Source organism: Diplotaxodon limnothrissa, linkage group LG19 (genome assembly GCF_057381915.1).
Source record: "Diplotaxodon limnothrissa isolate DT_005_m linkage group LG19, D_limnothrissa_male_GT1.1, whole genome shotgun sequence".
Lineage (NCBI taxonomy): Eukaryota > Metazoa > Chordata > Actinopteri > Cichliformes > Cichlidae > Diplotaxodon > Diplotaxodon limnothrissa.
Window position 1 is genome coordinate 19,404,974 of NC_140614.1, and position 22,816 is coordinate 19,427,789.

Consider the following 22,816-nt stretch of genomic DNA (forward strand, 5'->3'; position numbering starts at 1 on the left):
GGCACCACTGCACGAACTCTGATGCGTTTTCCCTTAAACAACTCCCACTCAAAGCTCATCTGGCTAAAGTTTGTCCAGCAAATTTGCAAGCGGCCAATTAGAGACTTTCAGTTTTGTTTGATTTTGTATAAGATTGATGTCTGACTCAAGCAGGTCAGTCACAATTTCTTTGTTTATCAAGGCTTTTGCTCTTTGGGATGATTACTAGTAGGTCAAGTATAGTTTGATCTCTTTTTAGGGATGAAAAGAATGAAAGTAAGATGAGGGTAAGAGGAAGACCAGTCATGTAGGCCTGCTGGGTGTGGAGTATTAAATCTGATGTGAGCTTGTCAGATTGGCAAGAAATCATTGACAAATGTGTTTACTGGCTTTTTTTCTGTGATTGCTGGGGAAAAGCAATAATCAGGACTATAATGAGTAAGGCCCATAATCCCTGTGCTTGGTGACAGAAACCAGGCCTGCTTAATTAAGGCACTGATTTCCCACAGGGCACCGGGCCTTTTTTTCACCCCCCTTGTCCTCGCCCTGACTTTATAGGCTTCGCTTTATTTGGTATTTTGTGCGGAGATGTCTCCAAGATCTGTCGAAGGAAAAGAGATTGGTTTTGGAATATTTGGTTTTTACTGATCTTTTATGACATGTTTGCTTTTACCTCTAGCAATATTCAAATGATGTTTACTACAAAAACTTTTTAGGAAGTGAACTTCTCACAATCCTACAACCAACAAGGGCTGCTCCACTGAAGTAGAAGTAATGGGTTCTGTTTAAAAACCCTGCTCGAGTCCCTTCGTGCATGCTGTGTAAAAGCAGCCTTGCGTGAGGGTGAAAAAGCAACTCAGTCGATGGAAACAGAGGAAAGACATTTTGGACACACTGTCTTTAGTTTAAACCAGAAAGACAGCAGGTTGGTGTTAGCAGGTGTTTTATAGAGAAGGACGACCCTGGAAAAAAAAAGGGTCACATTTAATTGCAATGCTTTCAGCTGCCTGAGTACCCGAGTCTTTCCAAAGATTTTCTCAAAAAGAGAGAACTTTGCTGAAAAGCTGAGCAATAATCTGAGGGTCAGTCTGCACCAACAGACAAGCAAAAAGTCAAACTGGAGATTGGATATCACACATCTCACATATCACCTCCTCTGATGTGTTACTCCACCACAGTGGCTTCACACTCTGAGCGGTTGTATTATTTAGTGTTTGTGGAACCGAAGCCAGCGAGGAGACCAAAACAGTAAATCTGCTGTCGAAGAAGAGGCATCTGAAAATGGAGAGGAGGTGGCAGCTAAAGCAAATTTCAGCCGCAGTGTGGATTTTGGCCACAGAGGGAGAAAGAGGCACTCTGTATCAGCCTCTCCATCTCTTCTCCCTCTCTCTCTTTGGCTCCCTGCACCACCTCCACTTTCATGTCTCATTCCCTTTACTTTTTTGTCCTCCCCCCCCTCCATCCCTCTTTTTTTCCTCTTCTCCATCTGCTTTGGACTTGGGGAACACAGAGACTGCTGGCCGCCCGGCAGCCCAGTGCAGCGGAGGTGTGAACCCTCTAATCGTCTGTCATTACCCACTGGCACTTCCCACACTAATACTCAACTTAAGGGCGTCATGTCTAGTATGTTAGCATCAATAAATCATTATCACATTAATTCTGACACATTAGGGTAATTCACTTTAACAAATGAGGACACTGGTGCGAAGACATCATTTTTACTCTGCTGTACTTTCCTGCATGATGTGTTTCTTATTTCATAACAAAGAATGCATATTCAATGACACAGAACTGAGCAGATTCAACTTTATGTTATTTTTGCTGAATTTCATACTTGAGCTTTATGACTTATTATTTTTTCCACATTTTAGAGCAAACACAATTTCCATAGAAGTAGAACAGTAAAGGGATGCAGTAAGGGGGTACAAGGATCAAAGACACTTGCTACAGATAGCATCATTGAAGGATTAGTTTGGCATCATAGGTAATATACTTAATGACTGTCTTGCTTACTTGCCTTTCTACTGTAAGTACAGTGCAGAACCACAATCTGTTGAGAGTTACAGGAAGTACAGAAACTTTGTTTCCTGAGTCATAAGTTCTATCCTGCTCTAGCCTCGCAGCTCGCAGTCATGTACCAAAAGTAGAGCCTTTCTGACTGACATTAAACTGCTTATTAATATTTACTTAATTTTTTCCCCCACCATATACATAAACCTTCAGATCCTGCTCATCAGTAAATTTGCCTTCTCTATAATATTTAAGTGCTCTGCCAGTATGCAAATGCCAATCGGATGCTTTCTAGATGGTGGATTAATATATCTGATTGTATGTTTCTGTGTTCGTATGATCTCTTCAGCGCTCGCTAAAAAGCAGCCAAGAATTATGACAGAACCTCCACCGTGTTTTAGAGATGGCTGTACACAGTTGTATCTCTCTCCTGCATATTGACAATTTGGATTTCAAATTATTCATCACTCCATAAGTCCTGTTACCTGTGAATTTCAGCCCAGTTCTTGTGTAATTTGGCACTCCTCAGCCTTCTTGACAGCCATGCTTCCACTGAGACCATTTCAGTGAACAGTATATGGATCAACTAAAGGGCCAGATGCAACTGTCAGGTCCTGTGTCAGGTCTTTGCTGGATTTTTTCCCCATCGAGGACATACCTTTCAGATACTGTTCTGAAACTCATCTACTCTAGATAGTTTTTTTTTTTTTTTTCAGGACTGCCACTGTTTTTTGTCCTCCACTTGACCAGTTTCATAATATTTTTGAAGCACACACTACACACCATGCAGAGATATACTGTATACTGAGATATACTGGCTGTTATCTCTTTAAGAATCACCTTGTTGGGGCAAAAATATTTGTTTATGCTTGTCAAGCTGTGTTACCTTTGTCATTTTTCGTTGATTCAGTTAAACAAAAGGGACCAAATTATACATTTTTGCAGCAGGCTGCTGGTAACAAAGTGCCAAAAGATAACATTTAAAATTGTTTCTTTGACTGTAATATACAGGCACAATACTGGTGCATCACTTGAGTTAGGTGCCTTTTTTATGCTTGAATGATTCATAGGTCAGTATTGAGTGGCTTAACAAAAAAACATTCCTCTGAAAATGATCATGTACAAGGACTGGAATGAAAATGAGTGAAAAGGCCGACAATGTCCAAAGAAAAAATGCTTCAAAAAGCCTGAAGAACTACCGCTCAAGATCACAACCTCCTAAAACCTGAGCTCTTTCATGGCATGCATTTTTAATGTCTCTTTGCTCTTTGGACTGATTGGGACCTGATGAATGTAAAAACAAAGATTAATTTAATTATTTTTAACCTGATTTTGTATTTTCTGAGAACAATGAGATCCACATGAGGACATTTGCTTTAAATTTCGATAGAACAGTGACAGTATAATGTCCTCGTATAATCAGTATAATTATAATCAGGCACTTGTAGAGCAAAATTTAGTATTTTGGTCTAGACAACCCAAAATGTGATGTCCACACATGTGGACGCCAGGTCCTAGGAGGTTAAAAAAGTCCGGCTCCTTAGCAGCAAAATAGAAAGAAATGAGGGGTGGCTCAAGACTGCTGCACACTACTGTATATTAAGCTATAGCATCCTGTGCTAATGTGTAAAGCCACCATCTGCCACCTTTGTCCCTGTGTTATCACTATTAGCCTGTTTTCATAACTAAAGGTAGAATAACATCCACTATTTACTTCCATGTCATGCAGCTTCATTTGAAGCCATGTACCATTTTCTCATGTCATTTAATATATTTAATAGATGGAATTGTTGTTTCTTGGTATTTTGCACACATATTTCTCTGTTACATGTCAGTAAATATAGTAAATTACTAATATGAAATTGCATATCAACACTATGCATTTGTCTTTGTACTTCTGCTGCTTTTTTTCTCCTTTGTAATGTGCATGTCAAGCTAACTGCATAAAGATTGACTAAAGATAAGTGTTTAGATAATCACATCTCAACTGGTTCATGAAAATACCTGTTACACCTCCGAAAAACTAATATCACAGCAGCTCATACTCAAAAAATGTATCAAAAAACTATAAATAAAACCAGAGCAGCAGAAGCTTACAGTACTTTGTGTGTCTGTGTATACTGTATCACTTTATCAAACCCTCTGTGTCTTTTATGTCAACACATCAATCCAAAGCTTTGCTGTTACACCACTCCCTGTAGATAAAGGCGATATTAAAACTTCTCTTTAAACACTCTGGTTTGCGTCAGTGTGCACAGCAGATGTTTGACAATGCACTCACACAAACTGTATCAACCTGCCTGAATGAACGAATTATTGACAATTTTCACAGACAAATCTCATGTCATGCACAGTGTCTAACAAATTTATTAAACCCCACCCAGTTTAAGGTTTATGCCACAGCTGTCCTACAGTATTGGTAATTACCAAAATAATTTTAACCTACTAGTGTGTGCTAGTCTTTTAATCTGAATGACATTTTTAATGCTATCCATGAATTTTCAAATTTACCATTTTGCAAAAAATGCATATAAAAATAGTCGAGTGTGTTATTATTATTTTTTATTATAATGCCAAATTACTTACCAAAATTAATTGTTTGTGTGAGTCATTTTAGTGGCTGAATGTTATGTATGATTCATTTCTGACTTGTTCAGAACTAAAAATAATGGTATTTATTTTGCAAATAACAAAACCGAATTAATGTTGTTATAACCAAATTTTGAGCCGGCCCTCTGGACATGACTGAGTTTTTGACAGATTTCCAAAACATTTGTTGTCTTGTTTTAACGACAGATGTTTACATAAATTTGTTAAGCACTGTATAGGTTTGTGCGTGATTATATTTAGCCTGTCGGCAGTTATGATTGCGATGCTTTGTGAAGTGTGTGCCATGGGTGTGAATATTACTCTAAATTAGAAAAAGGGAACACTGCAGGACACAGATATTTTCTTTTCCTTTTTTTTGCCACCAGTCATATACAAACTTATAATAAGGACTTATTGTATGGACTCCTTTTCTATTATCTCTTATCTTCTCACCCTTCCTCTTCTTTTTCTCACTTGCTCACTGTGTCTCGCTTACGCACAAGGTGTCCTTTGGCGGTGGTGCGTGACACACTAGGTTGTGGCATTAGTGAGACAGGGCTGTCACTTCTAACTTGTCAACATAAAGCATTACTGATGTGAAGGTGTGTGTTTAAAACCAAACCACAGTCTTTTACAATAAAAAACAAATCGTTTTTAGTTTTTTAAACCAGCAGGTGAGAAAAGTGTATAACTTCGCAGAGGAGTGAACCATAGTCCATAGCTGCCCCTTTACCTTCGTCCTATGCTATTACCATCCCTGCAAACTCTAATACAGGGGGCGCTACTTCTTGAGCCTCAACCAATGAGCCTCAACATTTGCCATTTAAAAGTTGCAGCAATCCTATAGGCCAAAACATAGATAAAACACTCCCACCAGACGAGCCTGGGCATATGAACACGTTCTGAAATGAACCCCATTCTTCCAGGTGAAAGTCCGCTACTTAACCCACCGCACTACAAAGTCTTTCTTTCTTCATGTTCTTTCCTCTTTGTACTAATTTATGCTGAAGGATATATTATGGTTTGTACTGATCTTGTCTAAACAGGCTTGTGATTGGATAAAATCTCCTTTCATTGCCTAGATCAGGGGTCTCCAACTCCAGGCCTCAAGTGCCGGTGTCCTGCAGGTTTTGGGTCTCCACACCTGAATCAAATGATTAGTTCATTACCAGGCCTCTGGAGAACTTCAAGACATGTTGAGGCCATTTGAATTTAGCCATTTGAATCAGCTGTGTTGGATCAAGGACACATCTAAAAACTGCAGGACACTGGCCCTTCGAGGCCTGGAGTTAGAGACCCCTGGCCTAGATTTTTAAAAGCCTAAAACCAGAGCCTATTGGGTTTGCAGGAGTGTAGTATCCAATATGCAGAAAGGTTATTATTGACTTCAGTTGAAGAGGCTCCAAAAGCATGATGCTTACTCTGTTATCAACACAAACAAAAAGAAATTAATTTTGTGATCTCATTTACTCATTTGCCTGCTAAATGTGACTCATTCTTTGAGAAGTTATTCAATAACACTAATATGGTCATTTATTATTAGAAGATCATTTTCATTGGCATCAGTCCCTTGTCAGGTTGGTCAAACTCATGGAAAATTAAATATGATTTTTTTTTCCAGATGATTTTCTACTATATTAGGTTTAAGCAGTGCAGAAATCCAATAACTTTAAGATTATTGTGTCTAATGTGACTCTTTTATGTCACGGTCTGCAGAGACAGGCCGTGCGGTGGTGTGTGTGATGGGCCCAGGTGCATACACAAGTGAGTAGACGGGAGTGGACTTAACAGAAAGCGAGCCTTTATTATGGCTGAAGACAAAGTGCACAAACAAAGCAGGGATGGCGTGACTAGACTATAACTAAACTGGGAAAACTAATACTGCGACAAACTAAGAAAACTCAGACTATGATGATCACTGCAAGGACTGACCGTGAAAACATGGAGGTGAGAACACAGACGACGCGACACAGACTGTACGAAACACAGAGACTAAATACACATGAGGGATGATCAGGGGAAGTGGATGCACACGGGGAACACAGGTGACACTGATAATCATAACAAGACACGGCAGGAGTGAACGTAACACTGATGGGAGATGGGCAAAGTAAAGCAGGAAGTACACAGAGGTTCAAACAGGAGGAGAGAGAGCACGGGGAGAACGCAGACATAACGGGCTGGGGAAAACATAGAATAAAGCACAAAGAGAGACGAGGGCTCATAAATACACAGAGGGGCACACAGGGGGTAAGAGTCACGAAGGGAAAACACATAAGGAACAACGTAACAGATCAACCCAGGAAGCATGGCCTAAATAAAGAACAAAATACAAAAATACATGAAAACTAAGAATACTGGGCCCACATGGCCCAGGACCATGACACTTTTAGGTTTAAGGCATAAAAAAATTCACTTGTCTAATTACTTGTTGCCTATTTCTAAATTAACCTAAGGATCTAAGAGCAAGGATAGCATCTTGGCTTGAAAACTGTAGTAAGTGCGTAGAGAAAGTTGGGAATCTGGGTCCTGTAGCTCATTTTTACTCAGCGTCATTAACTATGTAGCTGTTTTGGGGTTTTTGCATGTGGGATTAGATTAATCGAGAGGCTGCATTTGTAGCTTCGCTGTGAATGTCAGGCCAGATTACCGTTGCCTACAGCAGCCAGGCCGTGTGTGTGTGTGTGTGTGTGTGTGTGTGTGTGTGTGTGTGTGTGTGTGTGTGTGTGTGTGTGTGTGTGTGTGTGTGTGTGTGTGTGTGTGTGTGTGTGTGTGTGTGTGTGTTTGCCGTGTTCCACTTGCTCATCAGACTCCAGGTCTTTCTTCTTTCAGTCCTGATGACAACTGAGGCGCTTTTCACAGCACTGGAGACGTCTCACCTGCTGATCTAATGTGAAAGGAGAGGGGGAAAGACAAACATGGATCTTCTTTGTGCTAACAGGTTGAAACTGTAGGCTCACACCCCGCAGCAATTCAAATTCAGATCTAGAAAATACCCCGGGCAGAGACAGGAATTTGGCTATACATTACAGCAAGGTTACTTATGCATTTTCATTCCTCTCGAGATGCTCGGATTAGGAGTTTTATATGCGTGGCATGTGTGCAGCATGCTGGTTTGTGCAGCAGACTTCTGTGCGTGTCAGTGCTTTGACTGACACAAGCGGCGCTACATGTCATGGTGCTGGAAGTACATCAGCGGGATTTTGGGAGAGGGAGCTGCTTTTTGACTTGATACATGAGCAGCTATCCATAATGAATGCTTCCCTGCTACTTATCTTATTAGCTGAACCCCTGCTCTCCAAGTACTTTCCCTAAATAACATACGGAAAATTGTGTTTTTTGGCCGATCAAGACGAAAAGCGTCTTCCTGTGAAGATGTCAGACGCATAATGAAGTGTGTCATCCCTATCTGAGGGGCGGCAGCGTCGCCGTTGAGTATTGTTGACCTGTCTGTGCTTGCAGGGAATGCTTTCAAGGCCTTGATGTAGTGAATGCAGCAAGACTTGAATTTGCTTATATTTTCCAGCACCAGACAATGTGCGATGAGCTGTTTTCGTGAATCCCGTTGAATCCAACAGAGCTTTTCCTCGAGGAGCTTCGTGCTGCGATATGGCAAGTCACTGAGGCATCTGGGTACCTACTGACCACTTAATTGCCTGCGCTTGTCGATAACTCTTTATAAAGATCAATTAGGGCGATCAGTGGTGAGAACGCTGCTGGGGCTGAGGTGCCATATTGAGCTTTTTCTGTGTGATGAAGTCACAAGCAGTCCTTTTCCAGAGAAGGAGCCTGAGCCCTCCAGACATTCCACTTCATTAAAGGGGTGTTCTCCCCAAACCGGAGCAGTGAACTCAGCAACGAGCTGCTTCTCTCTTTCCTCTGCCACGTCTGTGCCTCGAGAGGTGGCCGAGCTCTCGCTGTGTCCAGCCGGCCATCTTGTTTAAAGGGGTTCTGACTGAAACACTGAGCCGCAAAAATCAATTTAGGTAGTAGTGGCAGTTTTTTTCATTTATCCTTCATTCACCTTCTTGCCCTTGCGAAATGTTCGTTTACACATTTTACAACCCGAGTGATTACACGCTGCTGTTTTCAGTTCATTGTGCTCTTTTTATCTGCCCTGCCGTGGAGTGCTTCTCAACGTCCCCCACCTCCCTCGTACTCGTTCCACTTGTGTCTGGCGACGTGATAAATGTGGTTGTCATGACACCCGTTGTAGCCAATGAGCTCACTGAAACCAGTGTGTGTGTCATGTCCAGCTGCTGACAGACAGGCTGGTCCAAAGCAAGCTGACCTTCCACCTCCTAACCTTTCTTCCATGCTGATTATTAATCCTACTTACAGCACACTTCCTGTGTCCCTCCATCACAAATTAACCTTTTTCTTCTTCTCTTTCCCCTCTCTCTCCTTTTCTGTCCTTTTTTCTCTCACGCCCCCCCCCCCCCCCTCCCCCTTCCTCCTCCCCTCCTCCCTCTTGCAGCAAATTTGTTCACGTGAAAATAATTGATGATGAGGAGTATGAGAAAAACAAGAACTTCTTCCTGGAGCTGGCCGAACCTCGCATGGTAGACATGAGTCTGCAAAAAGGTGCAGTACTGTCTCTATTTATTTATTTTTTAACCACTTCCCTTCTTTCCCTCAGTTTCTTCTTGCTATCTTCTTACATTGTCATTGTATTATATCTCACTGTTTATAGCCTCCCTGCTTATCTGTCCTCTTGCTTCACCTACTCTTTCATTACACTACTCTACGACATTGGCGCCCTATTCACCTCACGACACCCTCCTTTTATTTTACGCCCATTCTCAGCTATTCTTTCAAAAAAATAAATAAATAAAAACAGCTGCAAAATCACACCATCGCTATTGTAATGACAGTCTCCCCAGACAGCATCATCATCTGCATAAAAAGAGAACAGGGAGTCTAGGAGCTGCTTTCATTTACCTTCTCAAAGGAGCAAGTAGCCATTATTATGCAAAGACACGTTTTACTAGTAGCTATTTTTAACCATATTCTTGCTTGAGTGAAAAATGCAAGCATGCCGTTGTTGGTGAAATTACGTTGCCGGTTTTTGTTTTGCTGTGAGACAGAATAACTCACAGGAATCTTTGAATTTCATAGTTTACCTGAAACTATGTGAGCTTTAAACATTGTTTTTTATCATAGCATCTCATAATGAGGACATGTGCATCTCTTAGCTTCTTATATTTCTTCTCCTGTATAACAAGCATAACTTTTTTTTTTGCAACAAGGTGAATAAGAGAATAAAAGTAAGATAAAAGAATCCAAATCAGAGCAAGTTTTCGTCATAAGTTTTGTTTGTTGCCTTTTGTTGTTGATAATGTGTGCTGAAAGAAGCCAACAGGCATTTTCTCAAGTTTTGTGCACCGTTATCTAATGCAGTGTTATCTAACCATGCTCAAGGCCAGGCAACGGGAGAAGCTCACAAGCTGGTGCGGAGGGTGCAGAAACTAACACTTGGCTGTTCCCTCCAAACACTACAGCTCATTATGTTTACGTTATTGGGTCTGGCAGCACTGTCTGTGCGCCAGCTTCCCATGTTCTCAGAGTCATGATGAAGAGCAGCTACTACGCAGGTCTCCATGAGTGACAGCTGCGTCACTCTGCCGCTGCTCTGTGATGCTTCTTGTTTTTAAATTCCATTTCTGTGTTGTTGCAGGGGTTTTTTCCCCATACGCACACATGCAAGCTGTCTGTCAAGCATCTTGTTTTAAATTTGTAAGATTGCCTTTAAGCTTATCCCAATTGTGAATGTAATAGTAAAAATAAACTATAATTATATGTAGGGATGGGTACCGGTGTCCGGTGCCATGATGGCACCGGTTCTGACATAAACGGTAGTAACCAGACCGAAAAGCAGCGCACATTTCGGTGCTTTATTTCGGTGCTTTTTTTTTCCTGAGCTGTGATACACTTCTAGCCAATCATTTTACATTTCCGAGGATAGTAGGCGGGAGCAGAGCTACAGATTAAAAATGTCCAAGGCGAAGCGGTCAAAAGTCTGGCTGTACTTCACAGCAAAATATGCAAACTCAGCAGCAACAAGTGCTTTAAGCTGATACTGTGATACTGTCAAAGGAGGTAACACCAAGAATCCGATGAAACACCTGGCGACGCATAGCGGTTTTTTTAAAAGCCCAGAAATGCGCCGTATTTGATAGATTGCTGCGAGACCTCACACCGAGCGCATCTACTGCGGGTGGGTTGCCTGTTATGCAACATCCCCCAAAAACACGAAGAGGAGAGTCCTGGCCCCTAGCCCTGCCAGTGTAGCAGAAATGATGACGGATGATGATGCAGCAGCAGCCGTTCTTCTCTGCGTGAGTAGCTTCATGTTGTTCGTGTGTAATTTACGTTGAGTAGGCTAACCACGTTATTACATTAATGCATGTAAGGTGAACTAGCAAACACCTTCGTAGCTACATGCAGCTGTCTTCTTGTTTGATGGCAGATATTCCCTTCACCCTGGCCAAAAAGGCTAAAATGACCAAAGAAAAAGTGGAAAACAGTTAAACATGAGAGGTTTTTGGACAAAGTTTGTGTTTTTTCCATTGTTTAGGCACTGCTTCCAGCCAAGAGTGATACCATATATGCCCCATAGCTGCAGAAAAGGCTAACATTGTTATCTTTTTACAAAAAACAGCTGAACATGAGAGGTTTTTGGACCAATTTTGTGTTCTCCATTCTTTAAGCACCGGTTTGAGCACCGTTTGAGCACTGGCACCATTTCAAAAGTACCGATTTGGCACCGGTATCAGATAAAACCTAAACGATACCCATCCCTAATTATGTCTTTCTGCTCTATTTGATCAACCAAAGCACTTTTTACCACAATCTTCAATCGCTTATGTGCTTTTCTCTGTGCATAAGCACTTTTAATGTAATATTCACAAACTCACATGCAGGAAGGGAGCCAACCACGGACTTGCCAATTGGTAGATGATCTTTGGCCTTGTAAACACACAACAGGGTGTCTGTTTACATGGTCCAAACCACTGGTTACACTCAAGAACAAGAAGGCCAGATTAAACGTTGCCAGAAAGCATCGAAAAGAGTCTGCACAGTTATGAAAATAAATAAATAAATCTTTGTCAAGATGAAACCAAGAGTAACCAGTATCAAAATGATGGGAAAACCAAAGCATAGAGAACAGGAAGGAACAGCTCATGAGGTGAAGATTATTCAAACATGGTGGAAGCAGTGTTGTGGCATTGTCATGTATGGCTGCCACTAATGTTCATCGATGATGTGACTACTGATAGAAGCAGTAGGGTGAATTTTGAAGTGTACAGGGATATAATCTCTGCTCAGATTCAGCTAAATGCTGCAAAACTAATTGGGCTTCACAGTACAAATGGATAATGGCCCAAAGTATACTGTAATAGTAACCCGAGAGTTTCTCAAGGCAAAAAACGGAAAGGTCATGCTGAAGACAAAATGAAGGCACAGAGACCCACAAACAAACAGGAGCTGAAAGTGGCTGCAGTAAAAGCCTGGCAGAGCATCACAGATGTCAGACAGTCACTGAATGCAAAGATGATTAAAAAGAGTTCTTATATGTAAAATTATGTTAGCTTGTCAAGTTCATTTTAAGACTCTGAAAATAGAGACTCTGTATAAAACAATGTGTAATTCCCAAACAGTTAGTGCAAAATTTTGGTGAAGCATCTACTGTATAACGTTTCCTTTACGTCCACTCTTAGTTTTTGAATATTCTCTTAATAAAATAAGCTTCAACATGCACACGTAAGCTGTCAATAAAACCTGTGACACATACATTCATTAGTATCAAATCAAATCTGAACAAGATTTCACTAATTAGTCACACAAATTAGCATTTAGTATATAAAACAACACAAAAATATATTTAGTAGTGTATAATATTTCTTCCAACATGAGTAAAATTAAACAAAAAGCCAAAAACTTTAAAGAGACAGGTGCTTAAAAGGAGGTAAAGACGTTTGGAAGCATTTGTATCGACAGGTGAAATAAATATATTTTGATAGATTGCTGTAAATATGATTAGACCTTGCAGTAGGTGCCTCCTGGTGCTTTAATGCAAAAAAAAAAAAAAAAATTTAATCACTTGTGCGTTTGTTTTTTATTGCTTCCAACGGTCGAGGTCTACTGCAGGACTACTGGGTTCACTGCAGTGAACACAAGTGAGGATTGTTACAGACAGAATAGGTGAAGAGGAAGTGGAGGAAGAGCGAGCTATCTGCTCAGATGGAGGGAGAGATGAAGATGGATAATGACGGCTGGAGCTGAGGAGGACACATGCCAATGACCAGGTTCAGTCTAAAGAAATCAGAACAGCTGCTTTGTTGGGCCATAGGCTGAAGGGAAAGAAAGTGAAACCTTTTGAGTGGTTTCTGTATGCAGATTATAAAATATTCAATGCATGTTTTTCTTTCAATTTCTTTCTAGTAAACATACTCGTGTATACTTATTGCCAGACTGATTAAAGTGTTACTAATTCTGATACTAGAAAGATAAAAACACAATGAAAGTGCAGACCGTGTTGACAGTGAGTAATGTGAGCTCTGTCTACTTACTTTTTTAAATGCACGGGGTAATGAATGTTTGATCAAGGGTAATAAATGTTTGATCTATATGTGATGAGGAGGTAATGAAAAAGCTTTTCTCTATTTATTTCCCGTGCACAATTATCTTTTATGAATGTGCCCGTGCTGATGAAATCTGTTTGATTTGATATTAGAGAAAGCACACACCAGTGTTTTAGAGGTTACATATACACTATTCTCCTGCTGCCATAGTAGGTGCTGCTGGATCACAGTGATATGGATGATATGATAATTTCTCCGTTTTCATATATAATGTAGCGATTATATTGTTGTTCATAACCGCTGATGTGGGGCTGATTGGGTTTGTTTTTCTCCTTATTAAAGCTGTAGTGTAGGAGCAGAATTGATGAATATTCTATGAGAGTCTTTGTTTTGTTGCCCTTTTTTTCATATGCAACAGCCTTGCTCCATTTTCCTCGCAGCCTTTGCATCAAACAACAACAAACTTAGCTCTTAGTTCTTTATTCTTTCCTTCCCATGATGATCAAACTAGGAGCACAAAAAAACAACTGTTAGATTTTTGATCTTCACAGTGACATCACTCATTGTTGCAGCCAGGGGCGATTCTAGGATTAGAGCTTTGGGGGTGCTGCGCACCCAGAGAGCTGCCCAGCCAGGCAAGATAAATCATAGGATTCTTAAATTCATCAAGTCTCTCTGTCCTTGGGTCCTTGTCTCAAAACATGACATCACTGTTTTGTACATTTTAACACAATTTAATCCCCACATTTGTGAAAGAAAAGCAAAACACTTTTTTGAAAAGTTTGTAACAAAACCATCAAATCTGATAAAGGTTATTTAAATGCTGCCAAAGAAGAATGGATTGGAATAAAAAGAAAAAATACATATCCTAACCTTAATTACTGGGGGAGAATAGTGAATGATGCTCATAGTGAGTAAAAAGTAAACTGAGTGCATTTTTTGGACAGAGATTCTCTTTTAATGTTTATGTATAATATAATACAGATACATAAAAAAACACTCCCAAAACAGAATAAATTATTACAAATAAAAATATTTACTGCAGACACTAATTTTACTAATTTAATAATACTAATTTTGTGCTGTAAGATTTATGGGTTTCATTCTTTCATAGTGGTACTTAGGAGAGCTTGACATTTTTATCAGGTGGTACACACTGTAAAAAGTATGTGTGCACATTCTGCTGTACAGAATCTCTGAAACAAGCTAGCTTAAAACATTTTTAGAATATAAACAGAGCACTCTACTTCTCCTTACAGCTCCTCACTCCACCAGGGCACCGTTTGGCACTTTCTGATAGCGCGCAAATGTGGCGCACGTACTGCGGCTGTCAGGGCTCTGTGTGCGGGCAGGTGGAGGTGTGGATCCAAGTGCAGGACTCAGAGATGGAAATGTAACTGAAAACCTCAGCTTTATTGCTGGCACCAAACAAAACAGAACAGAAACCAAACATGAAACCACTAACTGGAACACACAGGCAGGATCTGAGGGTACGACGCGACACTGAGCGCAGGAAAACACAGGGCTAATATACACAGGGTGGTAATCAGGGAATGGGCAACAGGAGGGAGACACAGCTGGGAGAAATTGGACTAACGAGACAGGGGGAGCAGTAGAACTGAACACACTCACATGAGACAGACCTTCACAATAAAACAGAAAATAAGAAACCACTAAACAAAGACGCAGACAGAATATAACACATGCAACTCAAACAATACATGCAACAACAAATCCTTAAACACGGATAAACAGAAACATGAAACTAATAATCATCATCACCACCACAAGCCCTACAAGAGAATAAGAAAACAATCCATAATGCAAAAACACACCAAAATAACTGAAACACAGATTCGTCATAAAACCCAACAAAGCACCAGAGAAACATAAAGAACAATCCATAATTCAAAAATAAACCAAGACATAAAAAAACTCAAAATGCTGGGTCAATCCGACCCAGGACCGTGACAGCGGCAGTCATACAGACAACTGGATGGTTCAAAAGTTGGCCTACCTATTACTGGCTGAGGTTTTAGTAGAGTTGTGGCTGAACCATTTAATTTATTAATTTTAATCTCCGTGATCAATTATAATGTTATGTTGGAATGTTGTTAAAGAGGGTCAAAAATGTTTCAAACCAGTTTGTTTTGCAGATTCTGTATAGCAGCTTTAATATAGGGAGAACACAACTTCCAGACTGTATGAGTAAAATAAGGTTTTTTCTCTTTGTCAGTTTAATAGTTTCTGTTTTGCCTGTCACTGTTCCCTGTCTGTTTTCTTACCTGGTTCTTCCTGACCTTGTACTTTCTCCTCACATTCACCTCTTTCTCCTCTTCCTCTTTGGACTGACAATCATACACAAATAGATTGTATTCAATTAGATGAAAAATTACATTAATATGAAAAAAATACTATTAAGATCACTAACAAAAAGTCCTCTCTCAGTTTACTTTCAACCAAAAGGAAAATAACCAAACCACATGAACATCTAATAAAAGTATAAAGAAATATAAAATATTCAATATAAATTCAATATAAAAAAATATTGAAACACTGATCCAACATTATTCTTGATTGACGGATCATTTGATTTTACACTTTTACCTGAATGTGGCTCCTTTTTTTAAAAAAAACCCCAAAAACTCCCTTATATCCATTATGAACCTGGCTGTCTCCATCCATCCATCTTCATCCGCTTTATCCGAGGCCGGGTCGCGGGGGCAGCAGCCTAAGCAAAGAGGCCCAGACCTCCCTCTCCCCAGCCACCTCCTCCAGCTTATCCGGGGGAACACCAAGGCGTTCCCAGGCCAGCCGAGAGATATAATCTCTCCAGTGTGTCCTGGGTCTGCCCCCGGGTCCTGTGGGATATGCCTGGAACACCTCACCCAGGAGGCGCCCAGGGGGCATCCTTGTCAGATGCCCGAACCACCTCAGCTGGCTCCTTTCGTTCGGCCCCTCCCGGATGGCCGAACTTCTCACCCTATCTCTAAGGGAGAGGCCAGCCACCCTTCGGAGGAAGCTCATTTCTGCCGCTTGTATCCGCGATCTCGTTCTTTCGGTCACTACCCACAGGTCGTCGCCATAGGTGAGGGTAGGGACGTAGATCGACCGGTAAATTGAGAGCTTCGCTTTTACACTCAGCTCCCTCTTCACCACGACGGACCGGTGCAGCGTCTGCATCACTGCAGCTGCAGCCCCAATCTGTCTGTCGATCTCCGGCTCCCTTCTCCCATCACTCGCGAACAAGACCCCGAGATACTTGAACTCCTCCACTTGGGGCAGGAACTCATCCCCGACCCGGAGTGGGCACTCCACCCTTTTCCGGCTGAGAACCATGGCCTCAGATTTGGAGGTGCTGATCCTCATTCCCGCTGCTTCACACTCGGCTGCGAACCGTTCCAGTGCGAGCTGGAGGCCATCACCCGATGAAGCCAACAGAACTGGCTGTCTCTCTGTACAAAAAAAAATGGTAAATGGCCTGTATTTGTATAGCGCTTTACTAGTCCCTAAGGACCCCAAAGAGCTTTACACATCCAGTCATTCACCCATTCACACACACATTCACACACTGGTGATGGCAAGCTACATTGTAGCCACAGCCACCCTGGGGCGCACTGACATGTGTGCGCCCCAGGGTGGCCCCAAAACACACACACAACAGGAGTTCTAAGGTTAATGGGCATTCGGTCAGTTAGCTAGTTAGTTAGCTAGTTAGTTACCACTGTCCTTAAAACAGGACAGTGGTAACAACAGTAGGCTACGGACAATTTTAAGTTTTAGGTTTTAAATAGGCTGTATACATTTCAATGGGAGCAACAGGATGGTCAAATGTCGCTGATTTTACTACAGTGTAGGACAGATTGTAGGGTAGCAAACATCGCCGGAAAAGGTTTTTTTTGTTTTGTGTTTTTGTTTTGTTTTTTTTACACCCAGGTTACCTGGTGTAATGTTTTTCAGCTAAAAAGAAACATGGTCTGACTCCTACCTAACTATATAAAGAGTAACTGAAGGTTAAATGCAGCTTTTGGGGGGGGGGGTATCTATACTAAAATGTTATGTCTCAACAAAGTACTGTATGCTTTTTTATATTTTTAGCAGTGTGTCACACAAACAGCAAATATTGTCAAAAAAGTAAGAAATCTTTGGGGGTGCTTTGATTCATTTTTGGGGGTGCTGAAGCTGGGCGCTGATGCTGGATCAGACTTTGGACAGTGTTTGAGTAATGAAAGCAATCAAGCCAACAGTCACCCTGACCTGTCAGTCTGGAGTTGTTTACTGCCAGCTCTAGCAATGCCCTTCCCTAACTCACAATGAAGTGGTCAATACCATTAGCACCTTTGGTGAGGTGGCCAGTCCAGCCAGTCCACTTACGCGGCTACAACACAAGCTGCAGAATTAGGACTTGTCACTTCCCAGTCCACTGAGTTTTATTTCAGGCATGTCGATATTCATGTCAGACATGTGTGGAGACGTTAGGCCAGGGCTTCTGTAGAATAATAAAGAATGGATGTTCACCTAAAACACACATATTGTAATATGCAACAAAGCTATGTTGTTGTCGTTGATTTGGCACAAATGTTTGCCTTTTTTTGGCATATGTTACATTTGATTTAAGTAGTATTAATTGTTAATTCTGCCATTTTTTATGTGCGTAAACCAGATAAATATGCAGCATTAAACTATTAAACTCAAGTGAAACTCACTTGAATGTCCCTTGTAACATTCAAAAATGATGGAATCTTATTTAAAATTATATAAAGTAACAAATCTTTGGATTGTTGACGTTAATTAAATTAGCAGCAATCCAGGCCAAAGCAGTAAAATACATCTGATAGAAAGCAGTAAGTCGCGTTTGGAGACATCACTATTGAACCTGGCGCGGTTTCTGTTGTGGAGTGCTGCTTATAATCAGATGTTTTTCAAGTTTTCTTCACAGGAATGAAAGCTTTAGCAGCAAGGTAGAAAGAACAGAAAGGTAGATTTTATGCAGTCTTGTGAAAAACTGAGTACACCTCAAGAATTCAAGAACTTACAGAACCATCTTTAGCAGCATTCACTTAAAATCAGCTTTACAGTAACTTGGCTTATCAGTATCTCACATCATCACCACAGTATTCCAGTCTTTGGGGATCTGGACTTGTGACTGTGCCATTACACACCTAGATTCTTTTATTTTTCACCCACTCTGTTGTAATTTTGCTGTCGTGCTTGGGTTCATTGTCCAGTTGCATAACCCAGTTTTCTCCAAATTCTAGGTGTTGGACTGATGGCATCACATTTGACTCCAGAATTTTTTAGTATACAGAGGAATTTGTGGTCGACTCAATAACTGAGCGCCCAGGTCCTATGGATGCAAAACAAGCCAAATGATCAGCCCTTTCACCAAAGTGCTGACTGTTGGTATGAGGTGTTAGTGCTGATATTCTGTGTTTGGTTTTATTAAATGTGGCATTTTCACCTTGGTCTCATCTTTTCCAGAGGTCTTTGTGTTTGTTCAGATGCAGCTATGCAAACCAAAACCCTGCAGCCAGATGTTTTAGAGGGAAGAGTTTTTTCTTGGCAATACTTGAAAACAAGCCATACCTGTTCAGACTTTTTTGTAATTGCATTGTCATCAACTTTAACACTGAACATGCTAACCGAGGCCTGTAGACTGTGCAATGTAGGTCTTGGGGTTTTTTTGCACAGTCTGACTTCAGGGTGAATTTCCTGGCACATCCATTCCTGAGAAGATTCTAGCACCTCTGCTTTTATAGAGATGGTGAGACTAGCTGATAATCAATTAATGAAGAAGCACTTGGCTACTTACCCTCTTAATTCCTGTTTAAGCAGCTGGGGTGCACTTAGTTTTCACAGGACGGCATAGAGTGTGACTTTTACACTGCTGAGACAACAAAGGCTAATTTTCACCTTTAGCCTTTGGTTTGATTATCTAATAACCACTGTTTTACAGATTTAGGAAAAAACGTAATGGATACTGATTACCTGTACTAGTGACTTGTCAATCTCAGGGTACCCATGCACTAACTCATACCCTGATTAATAGTCTATTTTGCACAAAATGGAAGCTTAATCTGCAAAACGAATATCCTGCTGTACTAAAATTTGACTAGAAAGTACCAACTGCGACCAGCTGGGAAGGTTTTACTCTTGCATTACATCAAAGTGGCTGTAGAGTAATTTCTCATAGACTTCTATGCAATCAGACTCATAGCATGTTTCAAAAATGTCAAATGTAAATGTCAAGTTTGTTCATTCTGACAGTCCAAAAATACAAAGATATATATTTACAACAAAAAAGGTCACATCTTCACATTATATGTATTTTTGCTTTTAAAAGACTAATTAACAAGTCTTTTGAGCACTAGTTGCAAATAAAATTGGCCAAACTAATTAATCTAGCTTTCTACAGTAAGTAGATGCAAATTAATAATCATACCCAAACAGTCTGCTTCCTGACATCTAAAGCCATTATAAACTTGGCCAGTTGGAGTCAAGACGTGATAATAATTGATATGTTCAGGAAGAAAGGAAGGACAGAGGAAACAATAAGCTACTTTAATGTTTCAGGAAAAACATCAGTATATGAGCAAAGGGGATGGAGGAGGGGTGGAGCATCCCGGGTAGACTTGAAAGTGTGGGACCTTCAAATGACACTGCAAAAAGTGTGCTACAAAGCACTGGCTGGCAGTGTCATCATTCATGTACTGTGGTGTGTTGTGTAGGAGCAAACACTTGAGTGTGTTTCTTGCATTTGTTTAAAACAGAATCAGGGAGAAAGCATTCCTGGCTTTAGCGTGTTTGTGATGAAAGTATATTATTATCCCCTACATTTGTTGCATGTGTTAATGCGTTTGTGCGTGCGTGGCTAGAGGATTAATTCCCTTCTCCTCCCTGTGGTAATCCATCTCCAACCCTGCCACTTTTCATTCAAATCATGCCCATCGTTGGGAAATGTGCCACCCGTCAGGCGCCTCGCTCAGAGTGAGCTCTTGTGGCATCTAAGGGCACTTCACATGCTGTTCTTTGAGCTTGGCCGGGTCCTTCTTCCAGATTTCTCTCTCCATCTCACACAGACACACGCACACACATTCATTACCTCCGAATGAGGGGTGAGTTATATTGTGGCGGGATGCTCAGGCCAGATCACCAACGCTAGGACACGTGAAGTTCAAATAGACAATTTAAAATGTTGCTGCAAGTGCCCTCTGAGAATATAAAGACATTTGTGCTGTAGAACATTATCATGTTGAATACAAATACATATATAGGAGGTGTTTGATGTGGTATGAGACACTTATGTGTTGCACAAAATTAAACTGACATCAGCCTGAGCCAGAAATTAAATGTGATGCTCAACCAAATCTGAAACATCTGCTGTGTGTTTTCTAAATTAATGTCTTGCAAACACAGTTCGCCTTTGGGAGACTAACTAGCGGTAGGAATAGTGTGTGTAGAAAGAAGAAAAAAGTACCATTAGCATTGGCCATGGTTGTAGGCTTTGGTAGCAGTTTTAGCTGTGAGTGGCATGGTAGTTAACAGTGAATATGCAAAAGTTGTAGAGGTAATTTAATATTGTCAAAAAATCCAACAAGCTAACCTCCTGCTAAGTTCTTACTCTGTTAAACTGTATAAATCCTCTTTTTCAGTTAAACTAACATGCGGGACAACAGCCACACTGAACATTTTATTGGAGATGGAAGCATTGGGGCCGTTTTTAACTCTCAGTGATGCCACAGTCTTTGTTTGAGTTTGCACCCAGAAATAGCTAAAGACATCTAACTTAAGAGGTGAGTTACAGCTAGACACCATTTGATTAGAAACTAATTCAAAACGTTTGGGAACCATTTCAGATTATTTCAGTTGTGACCAGCTTTCCAGCCATCGACATTTTCCTGCACTTCTCTGTGTTTCTGAAGATACCTGCATCTAAAATGTTTTACTCACGAGCTTTGTGTGGAAAGGGAAAAAGTTGTCTTCATTAAAGAAGCAAGACTAAGTGTATGTGTGGATGAGGCCTTTACATGTGACCACAATACTGTAATATTATACCCAGACTAAATTGTTTAAAATGGCATCTCTTTGAGATTTGCTTTATTTCCATAACCACTAGACTAACCACTAGAGACCACGTGATGCTCCACACAGTCTCCTCCATGTCATCATCCTATGAATAATATCTGCTTTGTCCTACGTGATAGAACCAAGAGCATACCACTTATGAACTTGACGCTCATTACGTTCCCTTTGCTGAGGTCACGGGCTGCATAAATCTCTATGACTCAATGAATTTCATGTACCTGCTCTTTGTCTTGCATTAAAAGTCAAGCTTATCATCCCTTTGTTAGCAGCCAACCTGTATTTGACCTCAAATGAATCGCCTGCTTTCAGTATGTCAAGAAAAAGAGTTATTTGCCTCCTCAGAAAAGTGAAATGGAAAGCCAGAGGCAGTGCTGGATTAGCACCGTGGGAAATGAAAGGCCACCTCCATCTCTGTAAATAGCACTGTTCTTATGTTGCAAGTATAGGCTCAGTAGGCTCATCCTTTTTTCAGAAGGACACTAAGAGAGCATATTCTCAATCAAGGGCAGTGTCCCACTTTGCAGTTTGATCCTGATCTGCACCTAATCTGATCGCACATCAATGGAATTATGGAAATATGTAGATAGATTACATGGAAAATCCAGGTGTTATAGAAAATAGAATGGATAAAAATTTGTTTAAATATTTCGATTTGAGAAAGTGTTAATCTGCAGTGCTCTTTTATAAATAGTTTTATAGTAATTGTGCAGTTTGTAATAAGCATGTATGATAGGTGGTACTTGTTACAGACGTTGACAATAGGGACAAAATTGCTGTGTATGCAATTTTGTCCCTATTGTCTTGCATTTTTCAAAATCTATGCATTCCCGTGTTTTCTGGTCTCCACTCCATTTATCTATGTTTGAGTCATAAGGCCAAAGAAGCCCAGACCTCCCTCTCCCGGGCCACTTTTCCCAGCTCATCCAGGGGGGACCCCAAGAAATTCCCAAGAGTTATTCTCCCCTGGGGCCTCCTCCCCTTCACTTAGGAGGCGCCCAAGAGGCATCCTGATCAGATACCTGAACCAACCCAACTGGTTCGTTCAATGTGGAGGAGATAAGATGAATGACCAGACTCCTTCATCCTATCTCGCAGAGCTGAGCCACCCTGCAGAGGAAGCTTGTTTCTGCTGCTTGTAATCATGATCTCTGCCCACAGCTCATGGTAATAGTTAAAGGTAGGAATGTAGATTCACCAGTAAATTGACAGTGCTTTCACACTTTGCTCGCTCTGTACCTCAACAGGCCAGTACAGCAACCGCATCACTGCAGATACTCAAACTCCTCCATTTAGGGGAGCAATTTGTTCCTGACCCGGAGTGGGGCACTCCACCGTTTTACAGCTGAGAACGATGGACTCAGACTTGGAGGCGCTAACTCTCATTCCATCCACTTTACACTTGGCTGGGAACCAATAGCCCACAGAAAAATAGACACATTTTGAAGCATATCATGTTTTATATTACTATTAACATTCTATTGGTCAATAATTCCAATAAACACCCATAAAAATACTCTAATATCTTTTAAAAAAAATGCTAATTGATCACTGCGAAGTTAAAATGAAAC

General features: G+C 40.8%; 1 protein-coding gene across 3 annotated transcripts in view; it reads left to right on the plus strand.

Annotated features, from left to right (window-relative positions):
- Positions 1-22,816, plus strand: part of slc8a3 (solute carrier family 8 member 3) — a 138,928-nt gene that overhangs the window by 88,077 nt on the left and 28,035 nt on the right. For all 3 annotated transcript variants that reach the window (XM_085343386.1, XM_085343388.1, XM_085343387.1), the window contains exon 3: positions 9,056-9,162. In XM_085343386.1, the coding sequence (XP_085199512.1) occupies positions 9,056-9,162 (107 nt within the window). The remainder of the gene's footprint in view (positions 1-9,055; positions 9,163-22,816) is intronic.